General features: G+C 38.2%; 1 protein-coding gene across 2 annotated transcripts in view; it reads left to right on the forward strand.

Annotated features, from left to right (window-relative positions):
* LOC103811315 (synaptotagmin-1) overlaps nucleotides 1-9,637 on the forward strand; it is a 74,884-nt gene extending 65,247 nt beyond the window's left edge. Inside the window, exon 6 of one of the 2 annotated variants that reach the window (XM_009084280.1) lies at nucleotides 9,463-9,637. In XM_009084280.1, coding sequence (XP_009082528.1) covers nucleotides 9,463-9,624 — 162 coding nt within the window. In that variant the 3' untranslated portion in view covers nucleotides 9,625-9,637. The remainder of the gene's footprint in view (nucleotides 1-9,462) is intronic. The other variant, XM_009084281.1, reaches the window with a different exon arrangement.
* Nucleotides 9,638-17,479: the final 7,842 nt, after the last annotated feature.

The following is a 17,479-nucleotide window of genomic DNA, read 5'->3' on the forward strand; positions in this document are numbered from 1 at the left end:
AGCAGCAAAATATCTTCCCCATCTGTGTAACAGCACTAGACCTCGAACAGAAAAATAATAAAACTGCAGGTTTCCTTCATCAACCAAATTTGCAATCTTATCAAAGAGCAAATCTGGTTTTAGTTGAAAAGACCTTTTTTCCATAAAACCATGTGGCTTCACATTAATTATATTTTATATCCTTTAAATCAATATTAATACAAACTTCTGAGTTCTTTTGTTTCATGTCAGTTGAATAAAAGGCAAAAAGGGTGATAGACACCACTTTCATCCCTTTGGCTTTTTTTGAGTAAGATAGGCATAACATTAGCACTGTTCCAGTCTTCTGGAATTTCCCTTGTGGTCTAAGATTTATTAAAAATGAACATCATTGAGTCAGAGATCTTATGATAAGTGCAATCTTACTTCCTAGGGTTTTATAGGTGACTGCGGTGACCTCTTTCATTTTACTGAAGAGATTAATGAAATTTGGTGTGTGGTACTGATTGCTGTGATGACCTCTGATTAGCCTTGTCTTCCTGAAGAATGTGTTGAGAAAGTTTTACAAAGTGAAATAGTCTTGGGAAGTAGAGTAATAAAAGAGGGGTTTGCCACAAATGTATTTATCCAAAACTTGAATATTTTTCAGTAGTTTCATAAAAATACATGTTTAAATGCTTAGTTTAAGAAGTGGGTATGAGCCTGGTAAAGGTAAGTCAATAGATTTGAATATTTAGCACAAGTTCAATGAACCTCATTCTTGAACTGAGCACAAATTTTTAACATGCTGAACTTAAGGCATATAATGTAAAACAATGTAGGAAGAGACATGTATTCATTTCTTCATTTCAAGTGGAACCAAAGACAAAAATACTGAAATTAGCTGAGAGAGAGTATTTCACAGATTTCTGACCTCCCTCAAACTAGGGAGCACTAGAACAAGAGTGACTCTGAGATTTTCTGAATGTTTTCAGCTTGCATCTTTTTCCAGCTGTATATCCTTTACCCCATCTCAGATTTTTAGACAGTTTTAGTGCTCTAGAAAAGTCTCTGGAACAAAAATTTGTAAAAGAGGGCAATGTAAGAAAACTTTCTAAATGAAGAGCAATGGTACAGAAAGAGTCTTTAAATCCTGCCTGTGCTTGTTGCACAAAAGCAGGGAATGGAAAAAAGAAGATGACTTTGATTTGGGTGAAACTACAAATGAAGGAAGATCTTCGTCTTGATAAATTACAGATAAACTGTCTTGGAGACTTCACCTATCAGCTGTTAACTTACATCACCTGTCTATGGTTTTCCCATTAGCAAATCCAGTTCCTTTTCACCTCGCTGCACAGGCCCCTGGTCTGCAGCCCTTTTCAGGTTACTGCTGTGTCTATAGTATAGTGAGGATCCTCACTTGTCTATGTGACTGAGTTGTCTTTGTGTGAAAACAAAGGTTGGTTTTGGCACAAAATTGTGTTGTATGCTGCCCTGGAGGCTGGAGAACACAGTAAGAAGGTTGCTGTAAATGGAAAGGAATGCAATGACTTAAAGAGGATAGATAGGCAGATTCTTGCCCTGTTTGGGGAAACCCTTGACTGTGTGGTGGGTCATCACATGTTACCCTGCCTCTAACTAACTAGCAAGTTTCTAATTTTAGAACAATGATACTATGTACCTCTTCTCCCCTATGTACCTCTTGCCAATTCAGGAGATTTTGAAGGAGGCTGCTGTATTGTGTGGGGTTTGTGACTGGGATTATGGAAGGGAGCTGGAGGTAGGGCTAGGGGATATTGTGGAGCAACATGAAAGATGAACTGGTGTCACAGCAAGTACGAGATGAGAGAAAGGAGGACGTCAACCCACAGGAACTGAGTGAGCCAGGCCATGCTGGGGACACCTCAAAAAGAACCATTTTTTACAATGTCACTGGAACTGGTATGGGGTGCATGGTCTTTACGCTTTAGTAGTTTGTTGCAGTTTCAGGAAAGGGAACAAGATGTCTGGCTGTGAGGGTAATCCATGAATTCCACTGAATGTCTCTGTGATTCTTGCAGAACAAATAGAAATATACTACATGGCTTCAATAATGGAGGCACTGATTTTGCCCTATAGTCTTTCCCTGGAGCTGTTGATTTTCAGCAGTATTTACCAGTGGCCGTAGATGATTACTTGTTCCATCATACCAATCATTCCCACCTACTGGTTTGTTTAAATCTGTTCGTTCTGTCTTTCGTTAAACAATAATGTATGGCTGTTGTAGCAAGGACTCTGTTCATGCCAGTTTTTTAGTACAGTAGCACATCCAGTCATACATCTTACAAGTAAGAATTTCGTAATTGATTTGATTCTTAATTACGGTTCTCTGCGGTCTACTGATCCAATATATTTTTGGATGTGTGTTGCAATTCCAATCCATAATCTAAAACTTTGAAGTCAGTCACTTCTGGAAGCTATGACACTTGTGGTAGTAAATACTGCATTAACTGGGCATTACTTAATGTTTATACTTAATACAGGAGATGTTTTCAAATTAAGCAAGGGTGCTGTATTGTAGCTTCCTGTACCCTATCACAGGAGGACAATGACTTCCTCTAGAGTGACTGTAGTACATATATAATATTCCAGTAATTATGGAAAACCTTTGTGATTTGACTTCTCACAGTGTTTGATAAGCCAAAAAAAAATCTTTGAATGTATTACACTTCCTTTCAATGCAGTACTTAGACTACTCACTAGAAGACTAGCCTTGTGACATACTGTAGTTAATAAGTTTTCCATGCTGTCAAAAGTAATAATATTAATGTGCCAGTCAGTTAAATTAATTTTGTTTTGTGCACTGGCCTGCATAGACGTGAGTGACATTTAGAAATATGATCAGGCAGGAGCTGAGGAGAAGCTAAGTGGCAAAACAGAGCGAGATGCAATCATTAAAGCAGAGCTGCCAGCTGCAAGCATTTTTGAGTAGGCAAAGAGTTACAGAAAACCAGGCTGCGATGCTCAGCCATATATGATGCTTTTAATTCATTCCTCCCTTTCTCATTTATATAAGAAATTAATTTTCTTCTTGTTTAATTAAGAACTTGGTATGTTTGGTAGCATGGTCTCCTGTCCGGAAATCAGAGTGCGTTTTTGCTAATCTTTGATTTCAAGTGCCTTTGGCCACAGCATTTCTCATTTTGCAAGAGGCAGCTGATTGTAATGCTTTTAAACTGATGACCGTGAAGTGTCATTTTCTACCAATAATAACAACAGTGTTTTCTCTTTCCATTTCCTATGCTTTTCAGAAAGCTGTAATCGAAGTGCTCTCTCTAAACAGTTAAAAATGTAATGAGAGGACTAAAAGGAGGAAGCTGACAAAACTAGCTTGTTAATTTTTTAATAACATTGTCTGATTCAAATTATTGCCAAACTTGCTTTCAAGACCAATTTACCTTAGTGTTGGTGAATATTACATTGTCATGACAGTTAAAAGAAATGCAATGCACTGCTTTTCTATCCATATCTTCTATACATATATTGCAATAAGAAGATGGAGATTTATGGTGAATTTCTGTGTTAGGTAGTGCTGTTTGGAGGGGAGGGGAGAGAGAAAAAGGGAAAAAAAAGTAGGTTTATTTTCCCTTTCACAGAAAGATCCTGCTAGGTCTGCCCCCTTCAAGCAAAAGTAAAAAGTAGTGCTGTCATAAAGAAGTTTTATCACAAAAGAGTCAGAGAGTAGGACTGTAGTAGGGACATCAGTCAAAGGGCTATGCAATTAACCATTTCTTTTTGCTCTTCCTCACTTTTGCTTTATACCACGACTTATCCCTGGAGATACCACCTCCCAATACCTTTAATAAATTCACTTCATTTGCAAGATTATTCCCTGTCTGCCCTAGAATGTCTCCACGTTAAAACTTGCCTCATTAATTTTTGCTTCCATTTCTGTTCTCTGTTCACCTAGTATCCATCTCCTCTCTGTCTCTTCTTTGTCCTGTTGTCACTGCTAGTCCCCAAAGTGAACCCTTTGGATCTTTGCATCAAGAACCCTCTATTTCTACCCTCCTGCTGTAATCTACTTCACTTTACTACTTAATTTACTTCTTATGTGGCTTGTTACCAAACACTACATTATCAGTAGCTTCCTTTCATGGCCAAGTTTGCACATTTGAAGAGGGCATAACCCTGAAAAAAATGTTAGTGAAAGCAAGCAGGAAAGACTGTTGATCACAGACATTCAGTACTTCATTGTGTGAGACAGGTAGGTTATTCCTGCGAATAACAACTGATCCTTGAACAATGAACCATGCAGTAGGGCAGTTGTCTATTCATACTTTATTGTTTTAAAATATTTTCTTCAAAGGTACAGTAGGTACAGTCATGGAGAAGGTTCTGCCTTCTCTCCTGAGGCATTTAGCATCCGTTTGCTGCCAGCATGGCTGCTGTGTTCGTGGGCATGAAATTCTTTTAGAGAGTAAAGGAGTTATTCTGCTTGTCAGATTAATGGTTTTGTTGTTAAAGCCCTTGAGTTTATATTGATTGAATTTATAGATAGCATTTTGTAAGTCTGAAACAGCAAGTTCTGCAATCAGCCTTGTGACTGAAAAGGTTAGGAAAGCTTTGCCCCTCCTATTTGCTCTCAGTACTTTATCCCAAAAGTAGTGCACAGACTTTGGGGTGCAGTGGTACTTGGTGTGCATATATATTCATATGATTGTCTCCAAAAGTGCTGTAATAATGGGCTGACACATTAGCTCCTGCTTTTATTTCTCTTTCCAGTTCTTGCTTATTTTTCCCTGCTGCACAATCTGTTTCTAGCCTACTTCTGCAAACTGGGTTTTAAGAGCTTCTTGCTCACTTCCCACTCCTTTGCCTAATTGTGGCAGAATCGTCTTCATATTATGTCATCTGGGCCTTGATCTGCAAGTGTATGAGGAAAAGATTCTTTCTTTCCTGATTATACCTATTGCAGGTTTGAAATTTTCTGCTTTGTTCTTTAACCATGTATTTATCAAAATGCAATGCCTTTCAAGCTGGTATTGTTTGACAGCTGTGGTAGCAATAAACTTTCAGGTTTAAAGGAAAAAGGATTCCCAGCAAACCAGTATTTCCTTTTCCCACTGTGATCCGTATTTGTCCATGAGGGAAAGGGGCAGTGCTTTCCCAACTGTAGATCCCAGCTATGTGTATGGGTTGCTAATTCTGCCCACTTGCTATTGTGGTTTAATTGAAATTGTGATGAGTCTGTGTCAATTTCTGCATCCATAGGATTCTGTTACTAGTATTACTGTGACACTTCTTAAGAGTTAGTGTATTCATGCCTTACATGCCACGCAAAGGAATTTGTTAGATTTGGGATCTCCATGTGTAGACAGAATGTAGTGGCCTCAAAACTACCTGAAGCCCATCAGTGTGGGAATTGGGATTAGAGATTGTCATTACAGTTTACCTGGGCTTTCTGAATTTGAAAGTCTCTAGCTTATAACCCACCTTTATGCTGTTCCTATTTTCTCCATAGAGTTTTAAAACATTTTGGTTGCTGTGAAAGCTATACAGTGAACATTATGAGCTCCCATTGTAAATATTGATGGGGGTGAGATAGTGTTATTTTGGGTCTTTGCCCATAAACTGCATCATATTGTGTTTCGTTCAGGCTTATGCAAATATTCACAATCAAAACCAGATACCGAAGTTGGAAACCTACCTCACTGTGTTTATATCCTTCCTATACTGATTGTTTTGGAGTCTTGGATTCAATTAGGGAAAAGCATATGGTGCTGTGGCCTGTCATTTTGGTATTGTTTTACCAAGAGAGCTGCAAGCATCAACTTTCTCATAATATCTTCCACAAAAAGTCTGGAAAATGGTTATATTAATAAGATAGATACCTCTGTTAGAGATTCTGCAGTGCAAATGAGAGTAATCTGCATAAATACCATTTTTCTCTGTAGCTCATTAGGACACTGTATTGTCAATGCAAAAATGACTACTGACAAATATGAGAAGAAACACAAAACAGACAGGAGCCCCTTAAGAGTCATCTCTAAGAAGTCCAGGTTCTCAACAGGACTTAAAATAGCCTCTCCCAAGCTGAAGAAGTGTTACAGCACTGACTGTGTCATTTATGTTTTGCTCCATTGCATCCTCTTTAAGTGTAATGAAGTGAAGTTGCTTAGATGGAGAGAGTCTTTTGATTGGTGTTTAGGCATTATATATGAACAGGTTAATGTCTATGAACCTCCCAGTTGGAAGTTTCTAACACTAACTTACAGTTTCCATCAGAGATCAAAGTAATTTACTAACATAAATTATTTATGCATAGGGCTGAAAGAAATTATTAATAACAATAAGGCACCTCTATGGGATAATCACCATACCAGCAGCACTCATCTGTACCGCATAGCCCTGCAGGGGTTTGTAATTATCTCCTGCAAACCACACCTCTAGTGATTGCTTTTTGTTGCTTCATTGCAGTGCTGCCACTTGCAGTATTTTGCCTGACAAATGCTTTTTAAATTAAAAAAAAGAAAAAAAGCATAGCAGTCATGCAAAGAGAAAAGGTTAAAAGTAAAAGAAATATTGAAGAAATGCTGTTAATACAGCTTTTAATAACAACAAAGTACTAAATTTGATTCTGGAGGAATTTAATGAGGTACCTATGTTTTTTCTTCAAGTTATTCGCTAGAATGAGCCCATCATCTGCTGCCATTTCCCATGGCTTGCTGGTGATGGAAAACTGGCTGTTTACATGATGCTGGCTTCTTCTCTGTGCATCCTGCAGCTAAAATTACATTAAAAGAGGCTAGAAAGGCATTAAACGCTCTCTTAAAATTACTCTTCTGTGTAGAGAATTGCAGTATTAGCACAGAAGCATAACGTGATTACAGATGGAGAAAGGCTGGTGTGAGGTGATGGTCTCTGTGGCAATAACTGTGTGTGTAAAGTACCTCTTCCAGCCTCTGCTGAAGCACTCAGATCAGAAACAACAATCCTCATGCCATTTTATGCTTACTAAACACACTCTAATCTCAACACAAGATTACAAAAAAAAAAAAACCAAACCCACCAGCAAACAAAGAAACTGAATCAAAAAACCCCAAGCATACAAAAACTAAAAAGAAAAATTAAAAAATGTCCTCTCAAAGAAACAATTGAAAGCATGGTATTGATTTAAAAGGGAATACAAGTTTCCATGCTGCTACAGCCAAAGCTCTGCCTAGTGATTCTAGATGTGAGGGCAGAGCTGTTGTATATTGGGGGATACATAGGTACGAAGGTCTCTGCGATGGGGGGACTGAAATGAGGTTTCAAATAGACCCTGTTTTAGTCTTATTCAGAGCCCCATGAATCAACCAGGCAAATCTAGACCAAGTCTACCATGTAATAGAACAGCGACTGCAGAGAACACTGGGCAGCTGGCTGAGCTGTGATCATGATAACACAAATCAATACACAATTGATTTCTTCCATTCTGAACAAGCTGCAAGTGGTAGATCAAGTTCACTGTTAACCTATCCAATATGGACTTCCAAACCCAAATGTCAGTGGAACAGTAGTGTGTCTGGCTGTCACCATGCCATTGCAGGCTTGGTTCAAGCCAGGCATGGCTGACTCAAGCCAGTTCGAGTAGATTGCGTGGCCAAATTCGTATTTTCACGATCTGAATCTATGCTGGGATTTATAACAGTATATGGAGTCAGGAAGGAATAGTAAATTGTGCCATAGCAGTGCAGTCCATGTTGTGAAAGATACCTTAGGTTATTCTAGATATGGGTTAAATTGTAAATTTTCTGGTATTTGGATCTGTTCTTTTGGGCAAAGTAATAGTATAATTCAAGCCCTTCTGGGTCAGAAAGAGGTGTCTAAGATAGTGCTCCCCAACTACCCACTTTACAGCCTGAAGAGTCCTAATCTACTTATCTCTGCTTACTTCCTTCTGCAGAAACTGTGTTATATCTTTGATCACTCCTGCTGCTTTTCTTGAAATCTTTCACAATTCTAGCATATCCTTTTTGAAGTGTGGAAGACACTGTGAGTTTTCAAGATAGTGACACACATGCATTCTGACTGGTTTTTTACATGTTTTTATATGTGATGAACACATTCAACATCATAAACTCATTTGTTGTGTTCTCTCTGAGCATTTCTTAACTATACATAACTGTGTTTGTTCTGTATGTTTCCTGACTGGTGATTACTGAGCTGGAATTTGGCGGGACATTCTCTAGGAAATACCCACCACATCCATGAGTAAGTGAGCCAGTTGGTCTCAGTAATGTGCCCCCAGCTTTTTAGGTAGGGTTCTGACTTTGCCTCTTTACCCTTGGCTCTTTGAGTCTGGCAAATTGCCATATTCTTTTTGTGTTTGTGGTATGAGGGAAAAGTGCATAATTCCTGCAAAAAAATTACTTAGTGTCTTAACAAAAAGCTTTGATACACCCTCAAAACTTTTCAACAACCAGCCTTTCAATTTATTCAAAGCAAACACTGGAACAAAAGAGATACAGCCATAGAAATGTACTTTATACTTTACTGTCAGAATAAACTGTGGAAGTAGACATATGCCATAAGAACTACTGCCTTTGAAAGAGAAGCATTGCTGTCTGAAATGCTTTATTGGACCGTTCAGTGTAACCTCATTCTTCTTGTGTCAAAGTTAGCCTTGTTAGCCCCCTGGAGATACCATTGGGCGTGAAGGGAAGGAGGAGATCAGCTTGGATCATCCTAGTGATCATTTAAAGTAATATTCTCCTCTCTCCCTCTGTCTCTCTCTCTCTCTCTCTGTCTCATATCTGCAAGTTCATACCTCTTATTCCTCCTTTTAAAGCAAAGTTCCTGTAATTCTCAACATAATTCAGCCTTTCCTTCGTTTCCAGGACTGTCAGTAAAGTACTAAGCAATGAATAGCAAAAGGCTCCATTTGTCAGGATCCCAGGCTGCAAGGCTGAAGGCAAAACCAGATCCTTCCAGCCATTCCTTAACTGAGGCCTTGTTTTTCCTTTCCTAACAGATAGGAAGCATGTCTTTTTTTATGCTGAATATTTTGTGTTTTGTGATTTTTATACTTCATGCTTTTGTGACATTGATGAGAAAGACCCATGTTACTGTTTCACAGGAAGAAGCCTGGTACTTGTGTATGCATGTTTGTTAATTGATTTCCTCTGAAACACACTTGAGGAAAACAAAACAATCCTAACTTCATTTAAAGGACAAACAGTGTTTGTGGGACCCTGATTGTCAGGGGGGAAATAATGAGCAGTATAACTTACTTTGCAGCCAGCACATATCATGTCATTTGGTTCCATACAGGATAGTTGCTGCAACAGACTTGAGGTTATCCAGGATTTAATCTGGACAATTTGTGGTAGATATCTCAATATTGTTCATTTGAACGTTGTCTTTAACAGTATGAGTTGAAGATGTAATCCTGTTCATTTTCTGTGGGGCTTTCAAAATTGCATTTTTAAAAGGTACAAGAAATGATTAAGATAATAACTCAAGTCTTGTTTGCTTTCACAGCAAGAAAAGCTGGGTGATATCTGCTTCTCCCTCCGTTATGTGCCTACTGCTGGCAAACTGACTGTCGTCATTCTGGAGGCAAAGAACCTGAAGAAGATGGATGTCGGTGGACTATCAGGTATGTGTGTGAAAATCCACTTGCAGATTTTTCAGGTTTGTTGAGGCAGAAAATCAGCTCATTTTCTGTTGGAGATCTCTTGGTTGAGAAGGTAAGGGCTCTCATTCCATGTCTGAAATACATGGTTCGTGTTTTCTTGAAAGTTAAGGCTTGACTGAGTATATCAGAACTCATTCTAACTTACAAAAAATAAATCAGAATACATTGCATTCCACTCCAAGACAAGGTCTGAAGAGTTAAACAATCAGATGTCAGTGCAAGCTGTCTGTACTTTACTTCTCTCCTGTTGCCTGGAGATAAATACAGACTATTCAGGCAAGAGAAAAAAAAATCTGACTGCAGTTCCTATTGTCTGTTTAATCTCACAAAATGTGAGCATTTCCCTGCAATGTTGCTGATAATACATAATAGAGGAACTCACCACAGGTCACTATGCTGACTACTGTTTGGGGTGCTAGGAAAATTGTTTCTACATTTGAAGGGCTCAGGTGTAATTGCTTCCATGTGCAGAGTTAGGAGTGCTCTGCATTTGCATGCACACCAGAAATCAAAATTAACTGTCTTGCACATGTGGTAGTCAGTGAGGCTAATACATCCAACATGCTCAGTACCTACAAATATTCCCTCTAGTCTTTGTGTGTGGTAAGGCTATACACACCATGAGTGACACGATGTATGCCATCTCTAAGGGAGGGTGAAGTCTGCACATGTGGCATCAGAGCTGTGTCCCAGGGACCTGGTGGAGCTCCATATTGGTTTCTGTTTTCTGCTGCATCTGGAATTTGGACACAAATTACTGTCTAAATTGCCAATTAGCTGAGACCAAATTAAATAACAAGATGCTTCATAAGGTGAGGTCTTTCCAGGAGAATTTTATTTCGTATACCTTCTGTTTAGAAGAAACAGTTTCTGCCCACCATTACAGCTGCCACTAACATACAAGATGATGTAATTCCTGATTTTGAGTTACCAAATGACACAAAAAAAAAGTGGTTTGCTTTTATTTTTTTATAATCTTAGCACAAAGTAAGAGCAATATGCATAATAAACAGAGAAATAGGAACTTGCTAAAAGCAAGCCTGAAAGTTTTATTTGCCACTTTTGATGAACAGCAACTGGTGGGCCTTCACGAAGTGAGGGAAATCAAAGTCTTTTATCAGTAACCAGTTATCTTTTTGGTCTTTTGTTTTACTTGCTTCTAAAGTCATCCACCGCACAGCAACAGACATAAAGTAAAAGCAGGCAAATGTTGTTGCAGTCATTACCTCAAAAAGTCTATCCATTTCTTGTCCAAAGGACACTGGATTAGGACACACCACTAATAGTTTCCCTGCAATCATACTGAACAAATTGCAAATTAATGTTCTTCAGCACATTTACGTCCTAATGGTTTCCTAATGAAAGATTAGATTCTCATAGTGACAGAGTGTAGGGGTTTTGACTGAAGGGTAGCTCTGAGAGCCAGACCATCTATATAATTTTCCAAACTTTGCAAGAAATATGATGGATAATGGGTACTCAGCATATAAGAACAAAAAGAGAGGGGCAGAGGAAGCACTAATGAACTGAAGAGCTTCTACAAACTTGAGATGGAATATATAATTCATTTTGTTGGATATAACTGTGAGGAAATGAATGGTCTTAGTCTTCTCTATGTGCTGAAGTACATAGAGGACATTTAAACATATTTCTAGGGAATGGCAGGTTTTGTTCTCCTTTTTAGGGCCATGCCAAACTAGAAACATCATGTTCTCTTGGAGACAAACAAACCCAATGGGATACCATGGTTGTAGCAGGAATTCAAAAGTCACTGACAGGGATAAATGGCAGTTAGTACAGTATTCCTGAGGCAGTAATTATAGATGAAATAATGTTGGTTTAAAGTGGATCCAGTATCTGTCGTTAGGGAATTTATTTCTTGAATAAATTATGCAGAAACAGCTTTGGAAATCAAGCTGAGATTCTGTTGTCATTATTCACATTAAATAATACCTACTCTCTCAGTGGTAATGAAGGTGACAGGATTTTATCTTGATTACTGAATACTTGCCCACTAGTTTTGTTATTTTCTCTGGACACCAACATGGTTTTTCATTTTGCAAAACCGAAGAGTTTGCATGGCATTGGAGGTGGGAAAAGGTTAATAATCGCATGTGATCTCAAACTGAATGTTACCTATATAGTCAACAGCACTTACTGTCACCAAGGGAAAGTTGTTATCAAGAGGAGAAAATTATGTAATTGACACAGATGGAGAAAAAATAAATCTTAGAAGTTTGTGAAAAATAGGCAAAACTTACCTGTTTTTCAAGTTTGGAATATGTCTTTTTGTTATTCTCTCCAATTTTTGAGAAGATATTGGAAAAGCAGAAGACAGACATTTGGAAAAGGCTCTGCTTTCTCTTGCACCCAGCCTTTATGTCTCTTTGTGGAGTTTACCTGCCTCACAGAGAGGAGCAAGGCCCTGGCTCCTGCAGGATATAACACTGCTAAACATTCGCAGCGCAGTGGTGGGCAACCTTGTGGTTTCCTTCTAGCTGCTTCTCTGCACATCTTGAGTATTATTGCTGCTAGTAAATATCTGCTATACCTTTGCACCTCAATGATGTGAAAGGTTTTAGCATTTATGTTATCTTTTGTCCCAATAGAACCAGTCACTGTGGCTCAGGAGTCATCTGAACTTCCATTCAGAAGTTATTAAATCCATAATTGTGGTCAATCAGATCAAAGTGGATTGGGAGCAGTACTTTTCCTAGCATTTCTACAGGGCTTCTACTGGTAAACCTTTATCCAGCATTTTGAACTTTTTCATAAATTTTATTAGCAGTCAAAAGCCAAGCATAAATTACTTTTGAAACAGACAGTAAAAGACAACAGACTAATCATCAAATTCATTAAACGCCTTGTACCAAAAACATCACCCATCTGAGCAATAGACTCCCAGGTCTTAAACTTAATTGCAACATCAGGCTGTGACTAGAGCAAACCTTGACTCAGACACTGAAACTATTTAGTCTGAGCTCATCAAGTCACCACTACAAGTGGAAATTATTACTTCTGGTGAGCAAGGCCCTCCAGCAAACAATTATGCATGTTTTAAAATGGCATTCTAATTATTTAAATTATATTCAAATGCATTTTTAATGAATCTGACATCTGGCAGGTGATATGTAGGATTTTAAGCTATAAAGAGATTATTTTTATTTATCTAAATTTGGTGAGTTTGGGTGACTTTATAAGCATCCTTCACCCAAAATGTCTGTGAGACTTAGAAGCTGATCAAGGGAACTTAGTCTTCCAAGTTACTGTGTGGGTTTTGGTTTGGGTCTTTTATTTCATTTAGATGATTTGCAGAATTGAAAGGTTTCAAAACCAGTTTGCAGTTTAATCTCTCCAAACAAGCCATAGATATATAATCCAACTAATTCCTGGATATGGGCACAATGCAGCTCACCAATGCCATTCAGTTCACAATGGCTGGCTGTTAATTACGATATTTTATTCGGGTTTGCAATCCCTTCTGCTCCAGAAAGAGGGCAGAAATTATCTGCAGCTCCCCTATGAGATATTCATCCAAGTGATACTGATTTCACATACAGTTTTAAATGAGTATGAAACTTTTATCTAAATTAATTTAAATCTTATTTTTATTGGTAGTTTTAACTTATATTTTAAAGAAAAATAGATTCTTTAACCCTCCATGCATATGACTAGTAGCTAAATGTGTTTTGTACAGTAAATATGGTGCTTCTTTTTATTACATAGGAAGATTCTAAATATACTTACACATTTGTGCAGGCAGTTCTATAGATTTCTGTGTACTTAGTCATGCCCTCCATTTGTATTCAGTTTTGTTCCTAACATGAAACAGAAGCTTTCATTTCAACTTCCATCAGCTTTCCCAGCTTTGCTGAAATAAATTACCTGAGTGCATTGACAAGCATTTTTCCTCTGAACCTTCAGAAGAGGCTGAGGCTGGCACCTGGACAGACTGTTGCTATGGGTGTTTAGCCACCCAGGCCCTTTGGCTTAAGTGCTTTTTTATTTTTGTTCTTTTAAGAGCTTTGGTGGTTCTGTGTGTTACTGGTGAAATACTGGTTTGTATGAAGAAGTCATCTCTTAGTTACTGATAATAAGTGTAAGCCTTAACACATCTTAGCATCTTTTCAGGCTTAATTTCAGTATGATTTAGACCTTCTAACAGTCTTTGAGAGCTAATGTGGCTTTGTTCTCTATGTACTATTTTAGTATGCTTAGCATTTAGTGAATCTGTTTACCAGCAGCCAATAAACCCTGCCCTTATCTCCTCAGCACTGCTGCTTCTCACCACTCCCCTCAGTGAAACCCAGAGTTTCGATGGGGAGGTGATGCCCTAGCTGGCATGGGCTCAGGTATTGCCTTAGGAACTGTTGCCAAGTAACAGATACTGTAGCAGGCCCTAAATTGTACCTATTTATTCCAAATTAATGCTTAGGAAGAACTGCAAGAAGAGGATTGCCATTGGGTCTATGTGCTCTTCCTTCTACAGAAAGCTGCAGATACAGTTGAGAAGAGAAAGCAGTCCATAATCTGGCCTATTATGTGTGAAAGCTAATCTCAATATTTATGAGTTATAAATGGAAAATACACAGCACCTCCTTGTATATAAATATAATATATATACACTATAAATCAGAACCATCTCTGGGGACCAAATGGTACTAAAGCAGGAATATAGCTAGTTTTCTACAGCTTTAGATCTTGCATTCAAATTCAAAAGGCTTGTTTGGATGTCTTAGAAAAGAATTGAAAAATTAAAAATTGTTTAGAGAACAGCTCTTTGAAGACGAAGTCAATGCTCATGAATTATGCAGTCACAGCATTCACTTTAATAACTTCATTAAAACATAAGAAACCTTAAAAGCTGGCTAACATGAATGCAATATTATGGGAAGAGAAATACACCATTAGTGCCATGGTGTTGCTGTAAGCCATATTGTAAGCATAACTCAGTGAGTAGTAAGGAAAAAGAAAACAGCCTTATTAAAGAAAAAGTAAAAATAAACAAAAAACACCACCACCACGACAGCTGCATTTGCAACTACCCTAATCCTAAAGAATCCAACTGAGATCAATACCAACAAATATTTTAAATCCTCACTTGCTTTGAGGATTTCTATATCATCTACTAGCTCAGTCTTTCTACTTCTACTCTGGCAGAACTTCCAACAGTAGATGGCTGCAGCAATGCATCTCTCTAACTCTTGCAAAGTGGTCTCACAGCATTGCAGTAAATTTGCTGTGGGCTCCTACAGTGGTGATGGCATCTTTCTCTCTTGCCTGGAAGAACATTCCTGTTGTTGACGTCTTCCCTAAGACGAGGAAGTAGATGCAGGGACGGAGGAGGGGATATGTGTGTCAAATTGTCCTCTGTCAATGGGTACATGAGGCCTTAAGGAGTTGTTTTTTCTAATCCCAACTCGAGCCTTTGACATTAAGCCAACTTCTTCCTCAATTTTAAAGCTGAAGAAGGCAATTCCAAAGTCAAAATATATTCCAAATTACAATGTATTCATCATAGAAGCCACGTTCAAAGATGCGTAGACTCTCATATTCCACAGCATTTCGTAAAGTCCTATGAGGAAATTGTCAGGTAATTGTCCATTTTGTAGTTAGTACACAATTTCCACCAAATCATATGCTACAGGCTGTTGCATGCAACAGTATATTGTATTAGGTGCACCATCAAATGTGGTGATTCGTACAAAGAGGCAGAGTCAAATGGTTCGGCTCTTGTTTTTCTCCTCTGCTTAATATGAGGAAAAAGAGATCATGCCTGCTGGCCAGTGAGGTTGTCCAAAACCTGTAGGCATTGATCTGAGAAACCTTAGGACAACTGCTGTGCTAAAAAAATGCCTTGGCTCAAGAGCTGTATGAACAGCTTCTTGATTTGAGAAAGGAAAGGTATTTTATGTGTACATCTCCTTGGTCATAGACACTGACCAAAGGTAGAGGTGGTCAGCACCCAGTTGGATGGACTGTGCCAGCCAACAGCCATCATGTTCTAGCATTGCTACTAGTGGGGGTGCTATTTCCCCACCTTCTCTTCCCCAAAACAAAGAGCAGGAAGACTTCTTATTCTTTTCTTGGAATAGTCACATCTAAATAATCCATTTTGTATGTATTTGTATGTGTGATTCTTCCTGATTAAGTTGTAGTAAGTTTTTATTTGGTTATGCAGTCCCCAAACTAGCATGAAGATGTGTGTGTTAACCATCTTGTTTTCATATAAGTAATTAATGCTTTAGGTTTTCAAGCTTCTCAAGAATTTCATAGCAATGTGAGTGGCTGTAAAATGGACGTAGGAATGCTGTAGATAGATTCTGGAGTCCTTAGGGAAATCAGTCAGTTCTCTTACAAGTAAGTTTAATTTATTTTTACTCTCTGAAAATTGCAGCCTATATATTTTCTTTTAATGGGTTTGAAGAAAAAAAAAAAGAACTCAAAAAGAAAATGTCATTTTTTAAATCTCTATAAATACAGTTTAGATAAATGCTTAAATCTTCACAGAAAATAAGGAAAGTATAAATGAGGCTATTTCCTTTTCAGGACTGTGTAAAGTCACAAAGGTTTTTAGGACAGCATGATGAGAATTTTATTAGCACTAGTAATGCAATTGAGGTTTGATTAATGGGACTTCCTGAAGAAATAGAAGCAACTTGAAAATCAAGTTTTTACATTAATTTAGATCCCATGTGCATCTTTTGTTTGTTTAATCCCACGTGGGTAAGAAAGATTATTCGTTTCAGCTAGATCTTTATGTGGTTACATGTTATAGACCTTCTGACTCTCTTTCCAGTGTGTAACTCCTTTGTGTGCACTTCTCAATGGAAAGGAACATTTCACAAGTTAGACCCTTGATCCTTAATTATCTCTGAACGGAGCAGGTGTTGTATGCTAGGAAGGGAACTGCACACCCTCTAGTACTCTGTGCTGAAAATGTCTGTGGCAACAGAGAAAACATGTACTTCAGTGTAAGGAGAGAGATAAGTAAACAGGTATTTCTAGGTCTTTGTCAGTATCATTACTGTAAATATATGCTTTATGGGTGATAGCTGTTCTAATCTGTCCACTCATTTGACAAGTGAAAGTCTCCACTGGCAGCTGCAAGATGCTACTCAGCAAAAATAAGAAGGAAGTTCTCCCCTTGTAAATTCCAAAGTTTATTTTCCAAAACCTTTCTAACTAAAGGTGAAAGCCAAGTCCTGCCCTCTCTAGTGTTGATGCCGTGCCCCAAAACAGTCCATTACCCTTCTTGAGATAACAGAGGAGAAATACAATCTTGTTCACTGAGATTGAGATGTCAACATTCAGTTTTTCTCATTGTGCCTTTTGTCTGTCTCAGGAGAGTGCTATGAATCTCAGTGGTATTCTCTTTCCAAATATTTTATCCCTCACTTTCACTTTACTTCCATGATGCTGTGGATGAGGGAGAAAAGCCAGCATTTGGGCCTTGTTGTTTCCCTTCCAGCACAGGCCTTAGAGCCAGCTTGTTCTATTTGAGCCAGTTGTGGGGCATGGGGATGGGGACTTTGATTAACTGGAGGTCACCTGCCAACAGGGTAGAACAGCAACACGCAGAAATGCCACTTTTCCTCTGTAAAGAAGTTGTGTGTGGTAGAGGTGAGAATTTATCGGAGTTTCATTCTTAACTAACGTTTTTGAGTTTTTGTTTATTACCTGTGAAAGTCAATACAGTCCTTTCTTCATGTGGGTCTCTATTAACATGTATGTTTCACATCTGTGAAACTTTCAAATGTGTTGAAGGGGAAAACAATGCTGGGTGTCTTCATGTGGGTCTTCATTGACATGTATGTTTCACATCTGTGAAATTTTCAAATGTGTTGAAGGGGAAAACAA

This window comes from Acanthisitta chloris, unplaced genomic scaffold (assembly GCF_000695815.1).
Source record: "Acanthisitta chloris isolate BGI_N310 unplaced genomic scaffold, ASM69581v1 scaffold4231, whole genome shotgun sequence".
In the NCBI taxonomy this organism is placed as follows: domain Eukaryota; kingdom Metazoa; phylum Chordata; class Aves; order Passeriformes; family Acanthisittidae; genus Acanthisitta; species Acanthisitta chloris.